This window comes from Gracilinanus agilis, chromosome 5, assembly GCF_016433145.1.
Source record: "Gracilinanus agilis isolate LMUSP501 chromosome 5, AgileGrace, whole genome shotgun sequence".
Classification (NCBI taxonomy): Eukaryota; Metazoa; Chordata; class Mammalia; order Didelphimorphia; family Didelphidae; genus Gracilinanus; species Gracilinanus agilis.
Genome location: NC_058134.1, coordinates 154,718,761 through 154,743,186, shown reverse-complemented (window position 1 = coordinate 154,743,186; position 24,426 = coordinate 154,718,761). Strand labels below are relative to the sequence as shown.

The following is a 24,426-nucleotide window of genomic DNA, read 5'->3' as shown; positions in this document are numbered from 1 at the left end:
GATTTCACTTTTCTTTTGTCAAACCTCAGGAAAAGGAGGAAGAGCTGTACACATGAGTCTCTGGGGGCACCCAGACACCACCGAACTCTTTTAAGTATCAGGAAGGGCACCCATGGGCGAGTGTTGGTCTTTGTGTGCCTAGAAACTAGCCTGAGTGTGAAGGAGCATGAATAGAGCTGAAATTTCTGTTAGATTCTTGGGAATCTGAGGGTGAGTCAGTGCAGAGAATTTTAATTGTGCAAATTTATGAAGAGTGAGTATAGAGTTCCCGAGAGATAGAGGATTCAGGGAATAAGAGAAAACATACCTTTTCCTATATTATAATTGTTTATGGATATGTTATCTCCTACTACATTGCTATAAACTCAAAGAGGTCTGGGATACTCCAATATCAAAACTTAGCATGTTCCCCAGAGCCAAGCCTGGGGAATCTACTTATGGCAGAGTCCTTAAAATGTTTATATAACTGAATTTAACTGGAGAAATAGCAGTGTATCAGCCAAGGTTTTTAACATACTAGACTCATCTGAACTTTCAAATACAGTGAACAATCTGGCTTTAGAAATCATGCATCAGGGCAAATATATACAGGCAGTCAGATGGCACAGTAGATGGAATGCTAGACTCAGAGTTGGAGACACTTGAGTTCAAATCCTCTCTTAGATATTTATTTGCTTTGTGGTCATGGTCAAGTTTCTTTAAAGTAGCACCTACTTCACAAAATTGTGAGTTTCAAATGCGATAACATATATAAAGCATTTTGTATACCTTAAGGCACTATATAAACGCTATTTATTATTTTGAAAATGTAGCCACATTCTGAAAGTCACTAAATTCAGTCCTAATGTATAGTTAATGTTCAATTATTATGTATTTTTCAAATTACTACATAAGCAATTTGCACAAAAAGCATTTATTAGTTTCAAGAGGCCTCTAAATAATTCTTAGTCCATGTGATTCCTTTTAATAGAATAGAAAGTGGATGGCGTTCATTTCATCATTACATAATACGGATAGCATCAAAACAATGTAGAAATAAAGGGTAGTTGTTGCTTTTGAAATGGCTAAATTGGGGCTTTTTAAATGAGATATAATTTCACTAGTTGTTTGAAGAACTGGCAACATTTTAAATATCACTAACCTCTTTATTTATTTGCTATTTCAGGTATAGAATTATGTTGAATATAACACCTACAGGATCGTGATTTTGTCACTCATTAAATAGAAAAGGTGTCAAAATCATATGCATATATTTCTGGAGATACATTTCTCTACTGAAGTTTTTACTTGCCATTTTGGGAAGCGCTAACATAGGAATATAAATTTGTCTATTGATAGTGAATTTTTTTGCTTGATGTCTAGCACTAAAACTTAAATTGCAAATGATAATATTTTACTAGGTTTTTTAAAAAGATTAGCTTCCCTGTTTATAGAACTAAGGGAATTATTTTGAAGAGCTACCTGTAAACATCTGGTTTCTTTAATAATTCTTTTTGTAAATTATTTAGCTTCTATATCCACCAATTATGTAAGGACCATGTAGTTGTGCTAGCTCATTAAAACTGCATTGCTTTAGACCCCTAGAATTTACCAATGGGATTTCATTATAAACTCAATAAAATTTTGATTAGGATCCCAAAACAACAGCTTGTCAAAGCAAATACTTACTATACATGTTGACATGTTGTCACAATGCTGAAAAATTTGGTGCAACAAGCTTTTAAGAGAAAAATGATAATTGGAGCTGAAATTTACTGACTTAAGGAAATACAATTATTTGGAAAAAATCCCCTACAATGAAAGCTTCAAATAACTTGTGAAGTTCTTAAAGCACTTCTAAGTGAAATAAGAAAGTTCATCCATTCCCATATGGAAGTATGACATTCATTAAATCACAGGTGGGATAAAGTACTAAGTTAATTTTCTTTTAAACTCTCATAGAGTTCCATGTATACTCATTGAAATATAATGACATAGTCACCACTTAGGAGGCTCATTAAAAACTGACAAGCTGTTTCCTTTTGGGTAGAACTAAAAGCTTTGCCCTTCTATAGTTAACTACACTTTTCTTCAAACAAAGTCATTCTTTAATAAAATATGGAGAACACATTCCTATTCTTCGTCTCTCATTCTCTTAAGGAATAGAGACTGATTTTGTTCTTTGATTTGCTAGAAGGGGAAGGAAAACTTGTAGATCAAATAGGCTAATAGAGAGGAGGAGAAGGGCTGCCTAAATAGGGACTGGACCTGTAATTCCATTGCTACAGGGAACTTTCAGATGAGTAAATTCCTCTTACTAATGCAAGTTAGAATCTTCTTTGCAAGTTATAGTGTTATAAACTTAGAACATAAGAATTATAGTTCTCTAGTGTTATAAACCTAGAATAAAGTCCAGAACAATGAGAGGTTAAATGCCTTGCTCAGAATCACACAATCTGGTTCAGAGGTAGGTCCTGAGTCGGTTCTTCTGGTTCTGAGACTGCATCCCTATCCATTAAACCACTAGCTTTGACTAGCTATATATAAGGAGTCTGAAAGAGAAACTGTGTACAAATACCTTGAACTGTAGTACATATCCAGGTTTCAGAGTTAAATCTCGAGTAACTGCAAATCGATCTCCATCTGATTTCCCAAATATCATAGCCGATGGGGTAGCAGAACAGAAAGTTTCATTTTTTGCCATTCCTTCATTAGCCAGCATCAGCCACACACTCATCTGATTCATGGGGTAATCAAAAGCTGGTTTTTCATAAAAGTTCTACAGAAACAAAAAAACCCCACAAAATTGTAACACAGTAGTACTCTAACTCTAGAAAATGAACTTGTATTGTTAATGGCCAATGCTGTAACAAGTATATATTTCTGGACTCCTGTGATTACATCTTTCTAATAAATGGGTAAATATTTTCCAAGAATTTACTTTGTTTCACTTGAGGACTTTTATCATTTTCAGAAACTTCATACTTGAAGACAATTTTTTGGTAAGGTAGTGTGGCCATAACACCAACAATGTAACAGAATCAAATAAACCTCAAAATATCTTGTTCAGAGTTGGATAAGAGGTCTCTAGAGGTGAAGTCCTCACTTCCTTATATGCATTTTAAATTTGGAGTCCATCTATAACATGGCATAATTACCTGAGGTAAAGTTGGGTTGACAATTGGAATGATCTGCTTCTGTTTCTCAGACAAAATGATGATGTCATCAATTGCCCACTGATCATAGTCTTCCCCAGAGAAAACTGGCTGCCACCAGCGGAATCTAGTGCAAGGTGTCTTTGCAGCTGCTGGGAGCTCGAGATAGACAAACCTAAAGAAAAGCCAGTTATCCATGTTTAGGAAAAGTGAAGGCAGTATTTTTCTTAATTTGATATTTATTTTCCTTGCCACCACAAAGGTCGTATCAAAAGGGAATTTAGAATTTATGGGAAAATGTAGTTGAGACTTTTGTGTATGGAATGGCATCTCAAGAGCTTTGCCAAATGATTTGTGACAGGAACAAATGTATCTCTTTAAGGAAATTCAATATAAGAAAAATCTAGATTTAAAAAATATATACATATTCTTAACTTTACAGAACGACTGGACATGATATACCTTTAATTTGTAAACACATGTGCATTCAAAAGATTTGATTTAAGCCTAAATTTTTAGCACTTCATCACTGTATGATGTAAGGTACACATATATAAAGCTAGCACATAGGCAGCATTCATATGCCATGTGCTTAACCTTGATTTCTAGACTACGTATAAAGTAAATCTCATAATGATTGTGTTAAGTTCAAGATTGAGAGATGAAAGAAATAAGGGTAATTTAAGACAGACCTAAATGGATGGATTTTTGAGATATTTCATATGTATCTTGTTAGACTTTTTACATAAATCGTTACACATCCTCAAAAGAAATACATTTAAGCAAATAAAAACTATAATCACTTAACTTTAAAAATGATAACACTGAAAAACTGCTATTTTTCTAAATAAGGTTTCTATAATCGTTAAGTAGTCACAATGAATAAAGATGTGACCAAGCTGGTCCAGTGGGAAAACAGCAAGGTGGCTGAGAATATTCTTCAAATCACATTGTCTACAGATGGCAACCTACACTGCTCATATGTACAGTCAGCCCTAAATGAAGTTAAGATTCTGGATTCAAAGAGGTTAAATAGCTGAACAAATCATGTATAAGTGAAGTAAGGGGACTTAAAAAATCGATCCATTTTTCTGAATGGTCTGGTAAAGTGTAGAATGTCTGTAGCCTGGGAAGTGCTTTTCAAACCACGTTTTTCAAAAGCCTTGAAGAAGGAAATATTTACAACGTCACGTATTTCAGGAATTAAGGTTTAAAAAAATTAAACTGCACAAATGTGCCCTTCTGTATCTAGTGAAGGCATGATGGAAATATTAATACCTGGGTTTGCTGAAGTCAGAGAAGTACATTTCTGCTAGGAGGTGCCAATGTATGCCCCCATTGTTGCTGTACTGAAGTAGGACACCCTCTTCTCTGCTGTCTGGTTTGTTGCAGGTGGCGCTTTCTCCACCTATCTGAATGTAAAACTGGACAAAATCCACCCAAGAAGTATCCATATCCCAGCTCACCAATTTTCTCTTTCCAGCCTATCAAAAAAGGAAAGATTAAAACCAACTTACAAATAATAGTAGAGAGTTCTGTTGCTTAAAAAAAACCCAAAACTTTACCCCCTTTAAGTTTCAACTAGCATTCTATAGTGGTATATAGAAAATGGCATCACATTATGGCTGTGAATGAGAGAAAAGGGACCTTTGATTTGGTTCATTTTGATTTGGTGATCGTAACTTCAATCTTATGCACTCAGATTTTTGTTTCCCTTCTTTGATCTATTTTATTATTCCTCAGACCAGTAAAAAAGTGCTGGACCAGGAGTCAGCAAAACTTGGCTTTAAATCCCACTCTTCCAGTTATTAGCTTCATGACCAACCTGTGTGAGCCTTAGTTTCCTTGATTATGAAATGGGGATAATAAATCTGCAAGACTTATCTCATTTTGCTGTTGTGATATAACCAACTCCCAATGCATCAATGTGATACAGAAACATTGTTATGACCAATTACATAGAAGTGCATTATGAAAGTCTAAAAATTGCACGAGGCTAAATTAAACTAAATTAATTTTAAGACAAACACATGACCATTCTTTGGAGGATGGGTGACACTATATGGTCGTGAAATGCTAAATCAGATATGCTGTGATAAGGTGAACAAGTCCTATATCACAGCTGATACCTTCCTTCCCAGGCAGAAAATTATTCACAGACCTCCTTTCCTTTTTTATAGACTGCCTGGGGCTAGAAGTAGAGCCAGGCACAGCTGAAACTAATTGATAAAAGGGGACAGCATCTTAGTCTTTTCACTGTGGGTGGGGGGCGGGGGGAAGATAAAGATAACAAAAATTTCCTGGATACTGAAAAGCATCTTAGGGCCTAAAAGAGTTAACAATATCTTCAAATCCAGCAATTTCTTTTCCTTCTACCAGAAAGCTCAGTGTGTCTATCTCATGTCATGGTCATGCTGTGAAGTGTTGGACAGAAATTGAAATGGTTTGTCATCATTCCTGTTGTTAGTAAATGATTTCATGGTAATGGGATTATGAAAAAATGTCTTCCTTATGAAACCCTATAGCCAAAAGCAGGTTCTTCTCAGGGCGGAGCTCTGAAAGATTCAGAAATCAGAAAAAGAAAGAAATCAGAAATCACAGAGTTCTCTAATCCCCAAGAATCTCAATAAAAATACTATATGAAAAAATGAAGCTACTCTACATGGCACAAAAGAAAAAATCTATCATATATAATTCAAAACTATATTAAGTTAAAGAAGAAATTAATTAAAATTTGGCTAATTAAAAGTGCACAACCTTGCAAATATAGTTAAAATGGATTAAAAGAAGATTTAAAGCATAAATATAGCAGTAAACAAAAGAGATATAAAGTTAAGCCTTATTTGAGAGATCATTCTTTAGAATTCCCAGTGCTATGGAAGTAACTGATACAATGAGATAAAGATATGTGGATGTATACACACACACACACACACACACACACACACACACACACACACACACGCTGGAGCACACCTTTACTCTACTACTTGTGCTTTTTATTTTTCTTTCATTGGATTTGAAGTAACAAAATTAAAAGCACCTTAGGGATCATTATAATCTACAGGAAGATCCTATATGAGAAAAAAATGTACAGAATTTAGCAGGTTAATTCCAATTTAGCAAACTACTTTGAGAAACTTGGCATGAGGAAATCAGCCAGAAGGAGGAAGATCCAATAGTGAAGACAATTATTGAGAAATCCAATTATCACAATTAGCTAGTTGTAATGATTGCTTTCTTAAGAAATTCACAGTCCAGGGCTATATTCCCCCTACACCCCCAGGATAATTTGGTGTTAGTCTACAGAGGGTTTCTAAAAGTGTTGTGAAGGATTTTTGTAAATGATGAAAAAGATATAAGATTATTACTTAGCTTGGTATTTTACCCTCCAAAATCTACATAAGTTTCTATCCCACCCTTTTGTTTAGCTATGCAAAATGCTACGTCCTTTTTTTTTTAATTTTAAATTTTGAATATTTTCCCATGGTTACATGATCCATGTTCTTTCCCTCTCCCCCAAACTCCCCAGTAGCTGACACACAATTCCACTGGGTTTTACATATATCATTGATTAAGACCTAATTCCATATTATTGATATTTGGACTAGAGCGATTGTTTAGCATCTATATCTCCAATAATATCCCCATCAGCCCATGTGTCCAAGCAGTTGTTTTTCTTGTGTTTCTACTCCCACAGTTCTTCCTCTGAATGCGGATAGTTTTCTTTCTCATAAGTCTCTCAGCCTTGCTCTGGATCAGTGATTCCCAAAGTGGGAGCTACCACCCCCTGGTGGGTGCTGCAGCGATCCCGGAAAGCGGTGATGGCCACAGGTGCATTTATTCTTCCTATTAATTGTTATTAAATTAAAAAAAATAATTTCTAGGGGGCTAAATAATATTTTTTTCTGGAAAGGGGGCAGTAGGCCAAAAAAGTTTGGAAACCACTGCTCCGGATCCTTGCATTGCTGCTGGTACAGAAGTCCATTACATTCTATTTTACCACAGTGTATTGGTCTCTGTGTACAATGTTCTTCTGGCTCTGCTCCTTTCACTCTGCATCAACTCCTGGAGGTCATTACACTTCACATGAAATTCCTCCAGGTCTTTATTCCTTTGAGCACAATAGTATTCCATCACCAACAGATACCACAATTTGTTCAGTCATTACCCAATCGAAGGGCATCCCCTCATTTTCCAATTATCTTGCCACCACAAAAAGCGTAGCTATAAATATTTTTGTACAAGTCTGTTTATCTATGATCTCTTTGGGGTACAAGTCCAGCAATGGTATGGCTGGATCAAAGGGAAGGCACTCTTCTAGTGCTCTTTGGGCATAGTTCCAAATTGCCATCCAGAATGGTTGGTTCAGTTCACAACTCCACCAGCAATGCATTAATGTCCCAGTTTTGCCACATCCCCTCCAACATTCATTACTCTTCCCTGCTGCCATTTTAGCCAATCTGCTAGGTGTGGGGTGGTACCTCAAAGTTGTTTTGATTTGCATTTCTCTAATCATTAGAGATTTAGAACACCTTCTCATGTGCTTATTGATACTTTTGATTTCTTTATCTGAAAACTGTCTATTCATGTCCCTTGACCATTTATCAATTGGGGAATGGCTTGATTTTTTGTACAATTGATTTAGCTCCTTATATATTTGAATATATATAAGGAATAACTCCGCCAAGGACGGTCCCAAGCCCGGCTGAAAAAGGAGGAGGGTTGGGCTCGAGGCTAGCAACCTCACCCTGTAAAAATCTCATTTGCTACAGAAACTGCAACCTCATTAAACCAACAAAACCAATGATCCCCTAGTCTGGAAGATTGCTCTCCAACAGAGTCCATGACGCGTGCTGGCAAAAGCCAACAAACTCCAGGTCTTTGTTGATGGGTGCCTGCGTCACATCTTGGACATCGGATGGCATGAGGAGATCTCCAATGCCTGACTTTGTGGGGGAACAGTTCGGTGTCCCATCAGTCAGAACGCTATGAAAATCAGAGGACAGCATTGCCGGACAGGCACTGCCAAAGCAGACCTGGCGGAGATATGCCGAGAACGAGACAGAGACCGTCGGAGTGACATGGGCCCAGTTGGGGGAAGTTGCCCAGAACAGAGTCCGTTGGCGTGAGATGGTTGCGGCCCTATGGTCCTCTGGGAGTCAATAGGAATAATAATAAATGATAATAAATAATATTTGAATAATTAGACCTTTGTCAGAGTTATTTGTTATAAAGATATTTTTCCCAATTTGTTGCTTCCCTTCTAATTTTGGTAGCATTGGTTTTGTTTGTACAAAACCTTTTTAATTTAATGTAATCAAAATTATTTATTTTACATTTTGTAATTTTTTCTAACTCTTGCTTGGTTTTAAAATCTTTCCTTTCCCAGACATCTGACAAGTATACTATTTTGTGCTCAACCTAATTTATTTATAGTTTCCTTCTTTGTATGCAAGTCTTTCACCCATTCTGAATTTATCTTGGTATAGGGTGTGAGATGTTGATCTAGACCCAATCTCTCCCTTATTGTTTTCCAATTTTCCCAGCAGTTTTTGTCAAATAGTGGGTGGGTTTTTGTCCCCAAAGCTAGATTCTTTGGGTTTATCATAGGCTGTCATGTTGAGGTCACTTACCCCAAGTCTATTCCACTGATCCTCCCTTCTGTCTCTTCTCCAGTACCATATTGCTTTGATGACCACTGATTTATAGTACAGTTTAAGGTCTGGTGCTGCTAGGCCACCTTCCTTCATTTTTTTTTCATTATTTCCCTTGATATTCTTGGTCTTTTGTTCTTCAAAATGAACTTTGTTATAGTTTTTTCTAATTCAGTAAAAAAGTAGTTTTTTGGTAGTTTAATAGGTATAGTACTAAATAAGTAAATTAATTTGGGTAGGATGGTCATTTTTATTATCTTAGCTTGTCCTATCCATGTGCAATCAACATTTTTCCAATTGTTTAGATCTAGTTTTAATTGTGTGGAAAGAGTTTTGTAGTTGTGTTCGTATGGTTTCTGTGTTCGTCTTGGCAGATAGATTCCTAAGTATTTTATATTGCCTAGGGTGATTTTAAATGGAATTTCTCTTTCCAACTCCTGCTGCTGAGATGTGTTGGAAATATATAGAGATGCTGAAGATTTATGAGCATTTATTTTGTATCCTGCAACTTTGCTAAATTTGTTGATTATTTCCACCAACTTTTTAGTTGATTCTCTAGGATTTTTAAAGTAGACCATCATATCATCTGCAAAGAGTGATACATTCTTTTTTAAAGAAGGAAAGAAAAAGGAAACAGTTAAAGCAAGAATTTACTTTCCCAATACAAACATTTCCAATTTGGTTTAATGCATAGTTTTAACTTAAAAATGTATAGGGATCAATGTATTTGTGTAGTATTTAAGACAATGGTATTTTCATTATTCAGGTACTCAAAACTATTTTTCTCCTATTTTTTCAAATTATAGCAGTAATAGAGAACTGGTACCATGAAACTAAAAAAGAACAGATATTTATTGATAGTATTTTCCAGACCCATGATAATCCCAACTCTTTTTACATTTTAAATTTGGGTGATTATTTCTAATCTCTCTGTTTTCAGTTAATCTTCAGTGCAATTAATACAAAATGTAGTTTAAAATTATTCTGGTTCACTAATTCATTAAGTTTTTCTTTCAATTCTTCTACAGTTTCCTAACTTCCTTTATGTCAATCTCTTATTACTTTACAGAAAGTAACTTTGGTCTCTTTGAATTTGGTAAAGTTTCCTTACCTTTATTTTGTAATTCTTCATTCTATTTTAAAATTATTCCTTAATCAGTGTACGATATACTGTGCATGGTGTTAGGAGGTACTATGGTGGCTGAGGGGCTGGAGACAAATATATTACAGAGGTATACAATCCAGTTCATATTCTTAAAATGACATTAATCAACAAGTACAGTTGAGATATAAGCATATCTTGAATAATGAGTATTTGATTGAATACATTTCCAGGGGAAAGGAAAGGAAAGTCAAACTTGGAAGTAAGCATGTATTATATTATTTGTAGGACAGCAGGAGCCTTCAAGTTGCAGCATTGATTTTACATTAAAAAGTAGGGGAGATTTATATTGTATTAGTAGGGCAACAGCTTATTCAGTGCCATGAAGTATATTGTAAGGCATGTTTGGATTTTATCCTAAATCCAATGGATTTCAAATAGGGGCATGATAAAATGAAAGAACTCTTTTTGTAAGACTTATGTGGTGCTGGTGTTTCCATTGGAACAAGGAGAGACAAAGGGGAGGAAGATCAGGCTACATAAATGGTAAAGAGAACAAAGGCATGCATTTGAAATATACTGTGAAGGTTGGAAATGGCTTGACTTAAGTTGATTGATTGAATGTGAAAAGTTACAAAGAGTTTAAAAGTTATTCCTTAGATTTGGAGTTTGAAAAAAAAATTGATGCTACAAACAAAAACAAATTTGGGCAAGTCATGGGGCAGCTTAGATTTGGCATTATAATTTGGGTGGGAGACTGGAATTAAAAATATAGATTTGGAAGTAGAAATAATAGCTAAGATCATGAGAATTAAAGAGATTTCTTAAGGGTAGTAGGAAAAAAGAAGCATCTTTCTACCTTGATCCTTGGGTAAAATGGATACATTTCTAATGATGATTATTATTACTGCTGCCATCATTGGTGGAGCACTATGAATAGCTCATCTTCTCTTCCTATCATAAAATTCCTTGACTAAGTCCTTTATTCCCAATATTTGGAGTTACTCATTGGTTACGTATTCTAGCTTCCTCAAATTCACCATGTACCTCTCCATTGCTCTCTTGATGATATTCATCTTTAGTTCTTCTGAAGGAGTGGTGTTCCATGTTTCTCTGTTATGAAACAACAACTACTACTACCATAATTATTTCTACTATGATATCAGAACTTATAAAGGATAGGAAGGAAGGAAACAAACATTTACAAAGCACCTACTATGTGTTAGGATCCGAGTTAACAGCTTTACAGACATTATTTCATCCTCACAACAACCCTGATAGGTAAGTGCTAATATTATTTTCATTTTATAGTTGAGGAAACGAAAACTGAAGGTAAGTGACTTGCTCAGGCTCATGTGGTTAATAAATGTGTGAAGGTTTTGAATTCAAGTCTTCCTGACTTCAGACCTAGCACTCTGCACCATGTAGTTGTCCCCCACAATAAAAATACTACTTTATATTTCTATAGAGCACTACATATTTCAAAATACTTTAACATTCACTAACTCATTTCATTCACACAAAACTCTGTGATTTAGGCAGAGATGGTGCAGTTATACCCCTTTTATAGATTTGGACACTTTATCTCAGAAAGGGTCAAGCCAAATCAACCAGCATTTACTAAATACTATGTTCTAGGCAATGTACTAAGTAAATCTGCACAAAGCCTAGTAAATGACAGAACTAGGATTAGAACCCTTGTTTTCTAATCCTAGTGCTCATTTTCAATGGAACATAATGACTAAATCTTTTTCCATTTCATGATTTTATTTTCACAATTTAGATTGTGTATATGCTTATATGCCTTGTGTTTTAAGTATAGGAAGGTATATTGTTGGATTCAGGTTGTCTTAACTGCTGCAGGACAGAGTCCACTCCTCTTGGCACGGAGGTGCCTAGAATCTAACTCTGTGCAATGTACAGAAGACCACTTAATTAATGACATTTGATGATAATGATCAGGGAAGACTTAAGTGTTGATGGATGGGAGACCTAGTTAAGTTTAATCCACTCTGATTTTTCTGTTTTCTCAATTTTGTTTACTTGCTAAAAGATCAAATTTTCTTTGTTCCGCACCTGCATCTGAACAAAAAGCATATCTATTTTTGCATTTGCATAAATTATCTGCCTTGGATTTATGCCTAAACAGACTCTGCCACATATCAGCACCACAGTATTATAGCACATCTATTGCAGCCCTTGATAATTTAACTCAGAATGTGTACCTACCTTGCTGAAATATAGAGATGATCCAGAAGAGATGACCCCACATCCTTGTTCTGGTTTGACAACTTCTCCTCCAATGACTTCTTGCCAGTCAGTCTCCCAACCATTCTGGCTCTCAAAATCTGACATAATAGTAGAGGGAAGGGAAGCTTCTGGGTGGCACTCAGTGCCTTGATAGCCTTGGTCACACCTAAAAAAATTAGTCAAACCAGAATGATTTTCTTAATTGTAGCTTTTTAAAAAAAAAACATTTCTCATTGAATTTTAAATCTACTTCAGTTGTCTAGGAATCACTTCAATAAAGAACAGTGAATTGAATATCACATGAAATGTTATTTTCCCCATTTAATTGAACACAGGCACATCTTTTATTGCACTTTGCTTTTATTGTACATGTGTATATATTGTTTTGAAAATTGAAGATTTGTGGCTATCCTGTGTTGAGTAAGTCTATTAGCACCATTTCCCTAACAGCGTATGCTCACATCTGTCTCTGTGTCACATTTTAGTAATTCTTGGACCATTTCAAACCTTTTCCTTATTATTATATCTGCTTGTTGATTTGAGATCAGTGATCTCTGATGTTAATATTGGAACTGTTTTGGGGATGCCACAAACCATGTCTACAGAAGAAGGCAAACTTAATTGATAAATGTTGTATGTGTTCTGACTGCTCCACCAAATGGGGCTGTCCTCTTTCTGCTTCTCCTTGGGTCTCTCTATTCTTTGAGACAAAATAATATTGAATTTAGGCCAATCCTACAATGGCCTTTAAGTATTAAAGTGAAAGGAAGAGTCAGTTGCTAATGCAAACTTCATTGTTTTATTTTAAGAAAATGCCACTCACGCCCTAATCTTCAGCAAACATCACCCTGATTAGTTAGCAGCCATCAATATTGAAGCAAGACCAGCAAAAACGTTTTAACTTACTGAAGGCTCAGATGAGGTTAGTATTTTTTTAGCAATAAATTATTTTAAAATTAAGGTATAGACATTTTTAGACATAAATATTATCATAAACTTAAAAAGTTACAGTATAAACATTACTTTTATATGCATTGGGAAACCAAAAAGTATACGTGACTCATTTTATTGCAATGTCCAATTTATTGTGCTGATCTTGAAATGAACTCACAATATCTCCCAGGTATGTATGTCTACTTTTAGCATGAGGCAGGAATGACCTTGGAGGCAATGCTCCATTTTTTTCATAACATGAAGTAGAAAAAAATCTATGAAAGATGTCCCAAGTCATATACATTGTAAGTCGTTTCTCTCACAAAATGACCACTTCCTCATTGACTATCTTTTTCTAGTGTTGTAATCTGATTCAGCTCCCTAGACTCCAGTATATGACTTTATATGGAATAATGTAAACATAGTATAAAAATATAAATGTAAAAAGTGATCAGTCTCATAATCATTGCTATTGCCTAATCTCTTGCCTTCTCTGCATTCGTCTTCCATTTTCAAATTTTATTTCTAAACAAAATTTGTTATTTATTGTTTCTTTATCTGAATACAACAGGTTTCTATGAAGTACAAAGTTGTAAAGTTGGCTGAGTTTGTTTTCAGTTTCCAGACTCCCCAATGTGTTTTTTCCCCCCGCTCCATACTATTTCTTCTGTCTACTCTTCAAATCTCCACTTTAAAAATCTCTTCCGGTATCCAATGACTTTTTGATGGCTTCTATTTCCTTCCCATCATTAAAACCTACTTTAAGGAATTCCAGTCAATCAGTTTAAAGTATAATAGCTAACAGTTAAAAAGGTTGTTTTTCAGTTGTTTCAGTTATGGCTGAGTCTTCATGACCTTATTTGGGCTTTCTTGGCAAAGATGCTGGAGAGATTGTCTTAGAGGTATTTACATTTTAACAGGGATCAATGTTTTAGCTAAAGGAATGAAACCACAAGACTTTCAGGCAGCAGCTAATGAATAGGTAAAAAATAACAATCCATCTTATTTCAACAGATTTTATGGTGAAGCTAAAAATCTAGGTGTGCTCAAGCAGAAGAGGCTGTGGTTTGAGAATGAGTAGGATGACATCCCTTCCCTTTCAAATATATGTATTCCTTTACTATTGGGATATAGATATATATCTTTCACTAATATACGTATTCCTTCAAGATCAATTAATGGATCAATCCACAAGCATATATTGAGCATCTACTATATGTCAGGCTAGGGATAAAGATAAAAAAAAACACAACAAATTAGTCTCTGCTCTCAAGGTGCTTATATCCTATTTGGGGAGAGAGTCTGTACATAAATAAGTATATTTAAAATAAATTCGAGGTGGAGCAACTAGGTGGCTTAATGGAGGGAAAGGCATATCTGGAGATGAGAGTTCCTGCGTTCAAATATGGCCTCATATTCTTTCTAGCTGTGTGACTCTGGGGCAAGTTACTTAATCCCAATTGCCTAGCCATGGCCACTCTTCTGCCTTGGAACTGATACTCAGTATTGACTCCAAGACAGAAGGTAAGGATAAAAAAAAATACAAAACAATTTGGGGTGGGGTGGGGGGAAAGAGGAAGCCACCATAACTGCAGAAACAAAAATTCTTTCATAGAAGGACCTACTTGAGCTGAGCTTTGAAGGAAACTAGAGATTCTAAAAATTGGAGGTGAGGAGGGAACGTACTATGAAATAGAACTTTTGGAAGTGTGGCAGAGTTGAAAGTCATATCTGCATAGATGGTGCTTTAAGATTTACAGATGAAGGGAAAGGAAGCTATTTCAAACCATTTCTGCATATCCCCCTGAACCAACTCATTTTCAGGATAGGCTTTTTTTTTTTTCTCTGAAGTTTTGATTATAAGAAGGAAAATCTAAATTCCCTGATAGACGATCCAGTAGATTTTCTATGTACCTGAACCAAGGGTAAGAAAAGTAATTTTCTTTTGGTTATTCCATATATAACAATGAAATCACATAATGATTTTGACCAGTGCTGGGGTAATGGTCATAAAGAGAATTTTCAAGCTGCACAGACCCTGTACACTTTTTTGTAATACGTACTTGCATAGTCCATGCTCACACCAGCCATGGCCATTGCACATGTTTGGACACTGCTGTCCTATATAAATATTGTCTAAAGCCCATTCATCTTGTGCTGTATAATAACTCTGACTCCAACGGAAGCGAGTAGCACTGGACCTAGAAACATATTAAAAAGAAAAATAAGATATCATTCTTTGAACCTCCCCATTGGGAGATGTTAAAGTATATATTCTCACATCATTTTCTTTCTGGACTTGTGCTCTGTGGAATTCTTAATTAAGTGTCAACCCTTCTTCTACACCTTGAACTTAGTGTTTCTGAAATGGAAAATACAATAACATATATAATACTTTGTGAAATTCAAAAGGAATTCTGTCTCTTTGTTGTGTAATTTAATGATTAAAATGATGCAAATAAAATATCAAATATTAATACATTTAATTTTTGATATTAGTGAAATAAGTCAAAGGGGGAAAGCAATAAAAAACTCTTTAAGTATACTGGTTGATTGTTAAATTGTGAACATTTAATACCAAATTCTATGAAGGCCACCTTCAATTTGACTCTCAAAGTAAAACAATAGTCAATAGTTGAATTATTGGTGGATGAATAAAGACGACTATCACAATATCATGTTATTTATAAAACATATACCATTGTTACGTGGCCTAAACAAGATAAACAAGAATACCCAGGAGCATAGTTATATTTGTTGTAACTGAAAAATTAACTTGCTTCTTTTGCAAAGACAAGTTGATGTTAAACAGTAGCCAATAATTAAACAGTCCAATAGACACTGAAGAGACCTAGAGAACTTGGTTCTGAATGACACATGAGAACCGAAGAAGAAAATGCTTATTGTCATTTCTGTTGCAGAAGCTTAGTCACATATTCAACTGGTAACTGAAAAGTATTTTTTTAGAACCACTTACATTTACTGAATGCCACAAAGTATTTTTTTAAACCTCTGGGAGTTTGAATTTTTTTCCCTGAGGCTTTCTTGGTAGAGAGGGCAGATAATTGTTATTCTGCAGCAATCATTTAGGAATAATTTTCAGAAATGAATGGGCATGCCCAGAGCCACAGGCTGAATCCCATGTTCCAAGAAGAGTAGAGTATCTGTTGATAGAACAGACCTTGAGGGATCTGTAAGAACCCTTAAAACCTACTGCATCGATGTGTGTTTAACACACAAGAGTGTGTTAAAATTCAGAGTAGGCTATGATTGTTTTTCTTTTCCCCATTATCCATGGATAATGGGTTGTATTTCCAGTTCAGGTAGAGTGATTCCTGCCTCTAACCCATAACTGGCCATTTAATCAGTTACTTGATTTCTTGGCATCTGTCAGTCAGTCAGTCAACATTTATTATGTGCTTAATGTGATAAGCCCTGGGAATACAAAGAAGCAAAAAGAGTCTCAAAATGACTAACCCCAAAAGATCATATTCTAATGGAGGAGAAAGCATGTAAATAAGTAGCTTCTGGGGAGGGAGTTCCAGGAAAATCCTTTTGTAGAAGATAGGATTTGAACTGACTCATGAAGGAAGGAAAAAGTAACTTAATACATACCTACTATGTGCTAGGTATTGTGTTAAGAACTTTATAAATAACGTCTCATTTAATCTTAACAACTATGGGAGCTGAGGTGCTACTGTTATCCTTATTCTACTATTGAGTAAACTGAGTCAGGTAGTAGGTAAGTGACTTTCCCAGTAAAAGTTTGAGGCTGGATTTGAATTAAGTTTTTTTTTTACTCTCTTTACTCATAGCTCTTCATTTTACCCACTATTCCACCTAGCTGCTTCTAAGGAAGATGGAGTAATTAAGGTTTGGAGAGGAAGAGAGGGAACATGCCAGTCATAAGGCATAGGCTAAATTTGTAGTGGAATTTTCCACACTATGAGTTTCTTATGCCAATAAAATCAAAGGTCAAATGACCAATTTTCCCCTTCCTTCCAACAAATATTTGTTGAATGGAATTGTTTAAATACTATTAAAAGACTATAAGGAGATTTAATTTGCATGTCTTCAAGAATAAGTGACTTTACTAGAGCTGCTCTATTCTCCCCCACTAGGTGCCTCATCTTAACAAATTCACCCAATGACAAATCTTGTCATTTCGTACTTATCTCCTTTTCTGGTCTTATGCTGTCAACATCCTAGTTAGGTTTTCATCACCTCTCATTTTGACTATTGAAATAGCCTCCTAATTAGTCTCCTTAATTCCTAACCCTCTTTTCTTCTGTCTATGCTTTACACAGCTCTCAAAATTATCTTTCTGAAAAACAAGTCTAACCATGTCACTTCTCCAGAATAATAAAAAAAGCTTTAGTGTTTCCCTGTTGCCTTCAGGATAAAGTATAAGCTCCTCATATGGCACTTAAAAGTCTTTATAATATAGTTCCAGCTTACCTCCTCAGACTCATTTTGTATTCCTCCTCTTCACAAGCTGTCCTGTCTAATCTAACCTGTCCATCTTCTGACTACTTTTGTCTGAAATATTATTCTTCCTCTAAACTCTTTGAGTTCTTAGTTGACTCTGAATTTCAATATTGATGTCATCTCCTTTCAGAAGCCTTTTCTAATCCCTCTAGCTATTAGCTGCCTTCTTTCCTTCTTCTCTCTCTCTCCCCTACCTCCTCTTTCTCCAAATTGTTTTGTACTTATCTGCATAAATATTTTGTAGCCCCTCTAAAGGCAACCTCCTAATGTTAAGGTACAGAAGTATTTTGCCTTTGGCTCTTCCATGTCTAGCACAGTGCTTTGCATATGCTAGGTATTTAATAAATGTTTGTTGAGCAAATAATTCGCAATATAATAAGTGTATGTTAGTGTATCAGTGGAAATACCTGGAGAATGTTATAATAGCACAACTTGACCTTAATGTGACAATACAACATAGATTTTAAGTTTAGTGATGCCCCACTGAATTTACGTGTCTAAATATTTATACACGGACCCATTCAAAATTATTTTTTCTCTTCCTTCTCTAGTTGGTTCACGCCTATTTTAAGCACTCCAAAATAATAATATTTCCCTAGGTTAAAAGCAGCTTACAGTGGATTATTCTATTAAAGACTGTCATACATACTTGAATGTGACCATGATAATTATGAGAAAGGAAAGGGAAAAAAGATTGGATGTTGGCCACATTTTCAGTGATTAAAAAACACCTGGTCTTCCAAGCAATCTCCATTTGGCCACACGTGAGAATACAACGTGTGATCTCACTGATTTTCAGTTGTGGTGAAGCTAAATAGCTTCCAAAATAAATGCTTAAACTTTCCACTCCTCTGCCCCTCAACCATTTTTACTTTGAAATACCAAAGATTGAACTTTGGAAGATCATCACATATTTGCTTCATGTCTACACTAGATTCGGTCAGAAAGTTAAACAATTACTGTGGGATATAAAGATGCCTTATGGTTTTCAGCCAGCTACTGTGGATTCCCAAGGGTAGACCAGGCACCAGGTTTAAAACTCAATATTCTCCTTTATTTGATTTTTATCATATACACTTCAGTATGTGCAATAAAATAATATCAAGTCCTCTCTTGATAGTCAGGGAACTCGAGAAATCAGGGTAAATGCAAGCTGACAAAATTGTACTTGCTACCTTCAGAGTCAGTATAATTACATTTACCCAATTATTCTGAAACTCTTATTCAGTCATTAAGTGTTGATTTGTTTATGAAGTCAGCGACTGACAGCTGTTTGGATCTCATTAAGTCCTGTTCTTATGTAAATGCCCCTCATAAAACTGAAATTAATTTTCATCAGATAACAAATATTTAATTCTTGTACAATACAATTTCTCTGAGCAGGTGCATACAGTCACTGTTTCCCTCCAAGTTGATCTCATCTAATACATTTTCCTGCTAGCAGATCTTTGTGCACACAAGGATCCTGGAAAACCACATTCACTTGACTGCTCTACCCTTATGGCTGCATATGTTTGAATCAAATCGCCAGGACATTGCGGGGAGTTTTGCCAAAGAGAAATCTAGCTTCAAATAGTACGCACTATCATTTTTGAACCTTTAGGAAAACAGGTTCCTTCAAAAGCTGTAAGATAAAAAAAGGATCAAGTTGACTGCCTCAAGGACAATAGATAGACTTCATCTCCACATTCTAGTTTTAAAATAATGCCAATCTAAGAAACCATAAAAAGAGCAATTAGAACACCTGGCTTTTCTGGAGCTACAACAATGTTTGATTTACATGCTGATTAGTCGGAATGCAAAAATAAATTCTTTACTGAGGTGTTTGGATTGTTCTACTCCTATTATTACTTCTGGGAAAGTCACAATTAAATAAATTCAGATCAACTTTTGAGGTAGACCATCTGAGGAAGAGAACTAAGCCACTGGGTTCTGATCTTAATTGGGTAAAATTAGGATACTTTTTAGTAAGGCATCTTCAAAGTCCGGCGAATTGGCAATCTCTTGACCTGAAGCAGTTAATGCCTATATAGCATCCTCTCATCCAGCTTTGCAGGGGGAGGGCAAACTAGGTTTGGTTGGGCATATAGACAGGGAATGAGGATGGAAATGAAGTTGTGCAGGGGAAAGAGGGCTGAATTCAAAGTCTGGGGATCTCTGCAGAGATAAGACAGTGAAAGCCAACGAGATCACCTGCATTGGAAGCTTTTCTTTACTCAAAAGGTCACCACTCTATGTTCTGTGCTCCTGTGTCTTCATCCAAACACTGACCCTGCTGGCTGTGTGAGCTGAGACTGAGTAGGCAATCCTTGAGTCACTTGTAGCAGGGGAAAGGATCCACTGTTTATTTCCTATATTTCCTGGGCTGAAGCAACTTCTGTGCTATTTAGGGAGCTTTGGGGATTTAGGAGAGCAACAGGCTACTAGCTGCTGGGGAAATGTTTTTATTAATTTATTAGGCATTAGGTGCTGATTGTCATGTATTGTTTATTTGTTTATTCATTTTATGCTTCAAATAAAACTATGGCAGGCCAGGCACATCTGTCTTCTGAGCAGAGCTAATTCCCTTGTGCCAAGGCTGTTTGACTAGGACTCACTGGAATAAAGCAACTTACAAAGGTGAGGAATCACTGCTAAGGGAGGGCTTAAGAATTTAATTGTTGTTGGGTAAATCCACAGATTCACATGTTGCTTGGCAGTGATTCATGGCTTCCTCATAGAGGTAGGGAGGGCACTCAGTCCCCCACGGAGCAGGGGTTGTACAGATCTCTAGGGTGATTCTAATACTCCTTGGACTCACTTACCTTTTGTTGAACATGATTAGGCAAGTGCCTAGCGAGGCCACCTGGTAATTAAAGAACCCCTAAAGCAGTGGTGTCAAACTCCTAAGGAAATGACGTATCCATCGTGAGATAGTGTGTTAATTTAGGAAACCACAAATGAACACAATCAATGTCATTGTAGTTTTATTTTGTTAAAACACTTCTCAATTAATCTGGTTCAGACTGACATCTGGAATTCTTGGGGCTCTTTGAGGGGTCACCCTCAACCTGGGTTTGATTTTTTTGCATTCAGGGGCCAAAGAGATATAGGTTTTGATGTTGTTGTCATCCACTGATCTGAAGGTCACTTTCCAAACATTCTCACAGACTTAGTTTGGAATTGGTTTTCTCATTGTCTTCTGCCATCTTCATAGATGACACAAGATTCAAGTTGAGAATCTTGAGTTTGACTACACAATAATTCCTCAATCTTCTTCAATTTCAAGAATGGGACACTTCATTTTAGCCATGTACCTTTGATCTCACCATCTCTTTGAACCGTTCCACTAACATGGAACTACTCTCTATAATCACAACCTCTGTTCATTATTCATATCAAACCTATTGTTGGCCTTTATCAGAGACTCAAATCCCTTTATCTGTTGGTATTTTCCAAATCTATTTTTCCTACTCTGGTTAGTTGCCTCTGTACCCAGCCTTTAACCCATAATCTACTACTTCAACATTTTACTAATAACTTAGAATTCCTTGACTTTTTGACTTTCTGATATTCTGAGCTAAAACCTCTTATCTTTGGATAATCTTTAATATACTTGTCCTTGACACTACTGCCTTTTTGATTTAAACCTCAGAGTCTATATTTCTGAAATTACTTTGGATATTCATTAATAAAATGGTGCTTTTAAAATCTTAACCATATCCAAGAAATAAAATCCATAATATTTATATTTTCATGAGGTGAAAACATAATTCAAACACTGTATAACTGTTAATCTTTTCATCTTACAATTTTAAAATATCTCCCATATTAATGAAAAATGTTATAATTTAATGATCATTAGATTTTCATGAAATAGTCTTTGAATTAAATATATTACATTTAAAATATTCTACTTGAATTTTTAAAAGTATACTAATATACTGATCAGCAGAGATACCAAAATGGAGAGGGTTAGGCAAAGTGGTGATATATTAGTGAAAAGCATAGGAAAGTAAGTTAGAAAGGAGAATGAAAGTATGGAAAATTTCAGGAAAACAAATTTAAAAATTTAATTTCATCTTGCCAAAAGTCTCATCTTTAAAGACAATTAGTTATTCTATGATAATGAATTAATTTTATTTTTTGGGAAACTAAAAGCTAGAAAAAGTCTAGGAATGACTCATCCACTTATTTGAACATAAAATCAAATCTTTATTGCCAAAATGAGGTAAAAATTCTAAAGAGGAATTTCTTTAGTTTTTGCTTTTCTTTTCAGAATATGTTGTTGAATAATTCAAGAATGATGTAATTTTGAGATCTATGTTCTTTTCCTGGGCATGAAGTTCCTTCTGGGAGCAAAATATATGTTAGAGCTTTAAGGGAATTTAGGAGTTATTTAGTCAATTTCTTCACTTTACAGAGGACTAAATGAGGTTCATAGAGTTGTAATAAGCTCAAGGTCTCAAAGATAATTCAAAGTCCATCAGGGACGGCCCAGATCTTCTTGCCAGCTGTGTGACCCAGGGCAAGTCACTAAACCTCAACTGTCCAGCCCTCATCATTCTTCTGCCTTGCAATTTAGTATCGATTCTAAGATAGAAGGTAAGAGTTTTTAAAAAAGTAATACTTTATAATTTAATACTCACATGTCAAATCTAGAATACAGAAAGATAATAAAAATTTTGCAAAACAAATCTCTTACCAAGTTTTCTGAGGAAGAAGTACAGTGATCCTTCTCCACTGTGTAAATTCACTGGAATGGTACACACTTGCTGATGTAAATTCCTGACAGCTAGGCATTCCTGGAAGGCATTCCTAAATGAAGACCACCAAAAAATCAAGACTAGCTTTATATTTATCTTTTCCCCCCTCCACATTAAATTTTCCTCATTTTAGAAATGAAAAAGATCTTATCATTGGAAATGAAACCAATTTGAGGATTAAATGTGATACGTTTTTCTTCTGACAAATGAGTATTTTGGAAACATTCGTTTATAGATATTTAAATGCAATTAAATGAACTAAATTCATACACACTCACCCATATATACACACATAAGGCATTTTAAGGGATTTAGGCTAACATTATTGACTCCTTATTCTAACTTTTGTCCAGTAAAGTCTTAAAATCTTTTTCTCTAACTCCATTATTACCATTTATCCTTGGAAACTTTAGTACTCACATTGACAACTCTTCTAACACTAAAATGTTACTCATCAAACTTCTGTTAACATCATATGAACTCTATCTCAACCAGATAGAATGTTCATTGTATTGTGTATCTTGGTATTACTCTCTCTTCTTTCCTTCCTCCATTCCTACACCTCAAAGGTTTTTTTAATCCTGCTTTTTGTCCTCAGTGTGCCTCCTGCAATATAAATCCAAGACTATTTTCTTATATTATCCTCTTTGTTCTGGCTTCACTTACTTCTCTTCAATCTTGATGCTCCTATCATTGACCCATTCAACAAAGCAACAATATAGAAGATATTCCATCATTAAGCCATTGCTCCTTTGGACATTGCCCTCTTCCTGCCCTTCAATTTTGGATAATTCTTTCATTTGCCTCCTTTGTTCTTAAACTTGAATATTTAAAAACGATGTCAAGAAAGCATAATCCACTCAATTCATGCTGATTTCATTTGGGTTCTCATATTTATGACATTTCTTTTATTTATCTCTTCTTGACTATGAAATACCTTAAAGACATTGGTCTCTCTCCTAAACTCAGGATTCTCCTTTCATACCCCCAAGAATATGGCCCACTTAACTGAAAAGACTGAAGTTAAAAATATTCTCATTCCTGTTTCTTGTTGCACTTCAAAGAATCACCCTTCTATAAGTCTTTCTTTCCAGTTTGAGGTAGCCTTCCTCTTGGCCAAGGTTAATGCTTCCATTTGTGTACTTAGTACTATCTGTTCCCATTACTTTATCTATGTCTTCTCTCTAATTGTTAGTCTTTGCTTATCTTTTGACTTTTTCTTCTACCTTATCCTTCCACAAACCCTGCTACTTTACATGATCTCATAAATATATATATTTTCCCCCCTTCACTGCTAAACTCTAATAAGGTATACTCTATTCTCACTGCTTTTATTTTCTCAGCATCTACTTAAGCTTTTAAAAATTAAAAATTTTTTTTTGGTCAATTATATTGATTTTTGAGTCTATGTTTCCTTTAACTTAGACTGTGAACTCCTTGAGGGCAGAGATTGTAGTTCATCTCTGAATATCTGATTCTTAGCATAGGCCTTATACCAAGAAGATAATTAAAAATTCTTGTTAAAATATTTGATGAAATATTTTATATTTATATGTAAATATATAAATAACTACATAATTTAGTGATATGGACTTCAAGCAGTAAATATCTTGCTGTCTTTTCAGAATGAATTTAATTTTAAATTTTTTATGGGTTAATAAAAAATTTTAAAATGCTATTAAATTTAACCAATAATTTATTGAGTATCAATGGGAGTTAAGTGACTTGTCCAGGGTCATACAGCTAGAGGGCACTTGAGGCCAGATTTGAATCATCAATAGTTTTTAAAGAAAGGACTCAATATAAAGCCTTACCTCCTGTACAAGGTGCCATGTAAGACCATGGTTGGTAGAGTAGTCTAGTTTCACCTGGTTGTCCATATGGGGAGTATATTTCTGGCCACATCCCATCACCAGACTGAACTGTATCATATATGAAGCTCCAATTTGCATAGACTGTGTTTCCACATAACGCATGCTGGACGCAAGTTTAGAGTCTCCCGTAAAACTGAGAAACAGAGAATCTGAATGAGAAACTCAATTGAGAAGTACATCAAAGGTAACATTACAATTGTTGTATTCATAGCTATTTATCTATGAGGTGGTCAACAAATAATG

At 35.2% G+C, this 24,426-nt stretch overlaps 1 protein-coding gene across 2 annotated transcripts in view; it reads right to left on the bottom strand.

Annotated features, from left to right (window-relative positions):
• RELN (reelin) overlaps positions 1–24,426 on the bottom strand; it is a 545,649-nt gene that overhangs the window by 126,819 nt on the left and 394,404 nt on the right. For both annotated transcript variants that reach the window (XM_044679411.1, XM_044679410.1), the window contains exons 21-27: positions 24,124–24,316; positions 22,249–22,361; positions 15,140–15,277; positions 12,123–12,309; positions 4,413–4,618; positions 3,138–3,309; positions 2,558–2,758 (exon numbers count right to left, since the gene is read on the bottom strand). In XM_044679411.1, the coding sequence (XP_044535346.1) occupies positions 2,558–2,758; positions 3,138–3,309; positions 4,413–4,618; positions 12,123–12,309; positions 15,140–15,277; positions 22,249–22,361; positions 24,124–24,316 (1,210 nt within the window). The remainder of the gene's footprint in view (positions 1–2,557; positions 2,759–3,137; positions 3,310–4,412; positions 4,619–12,122; positions 12,310–15,139; positions 15,278–22,248; positions 22,362–24,123; positions 24,317–24,426) is intronic.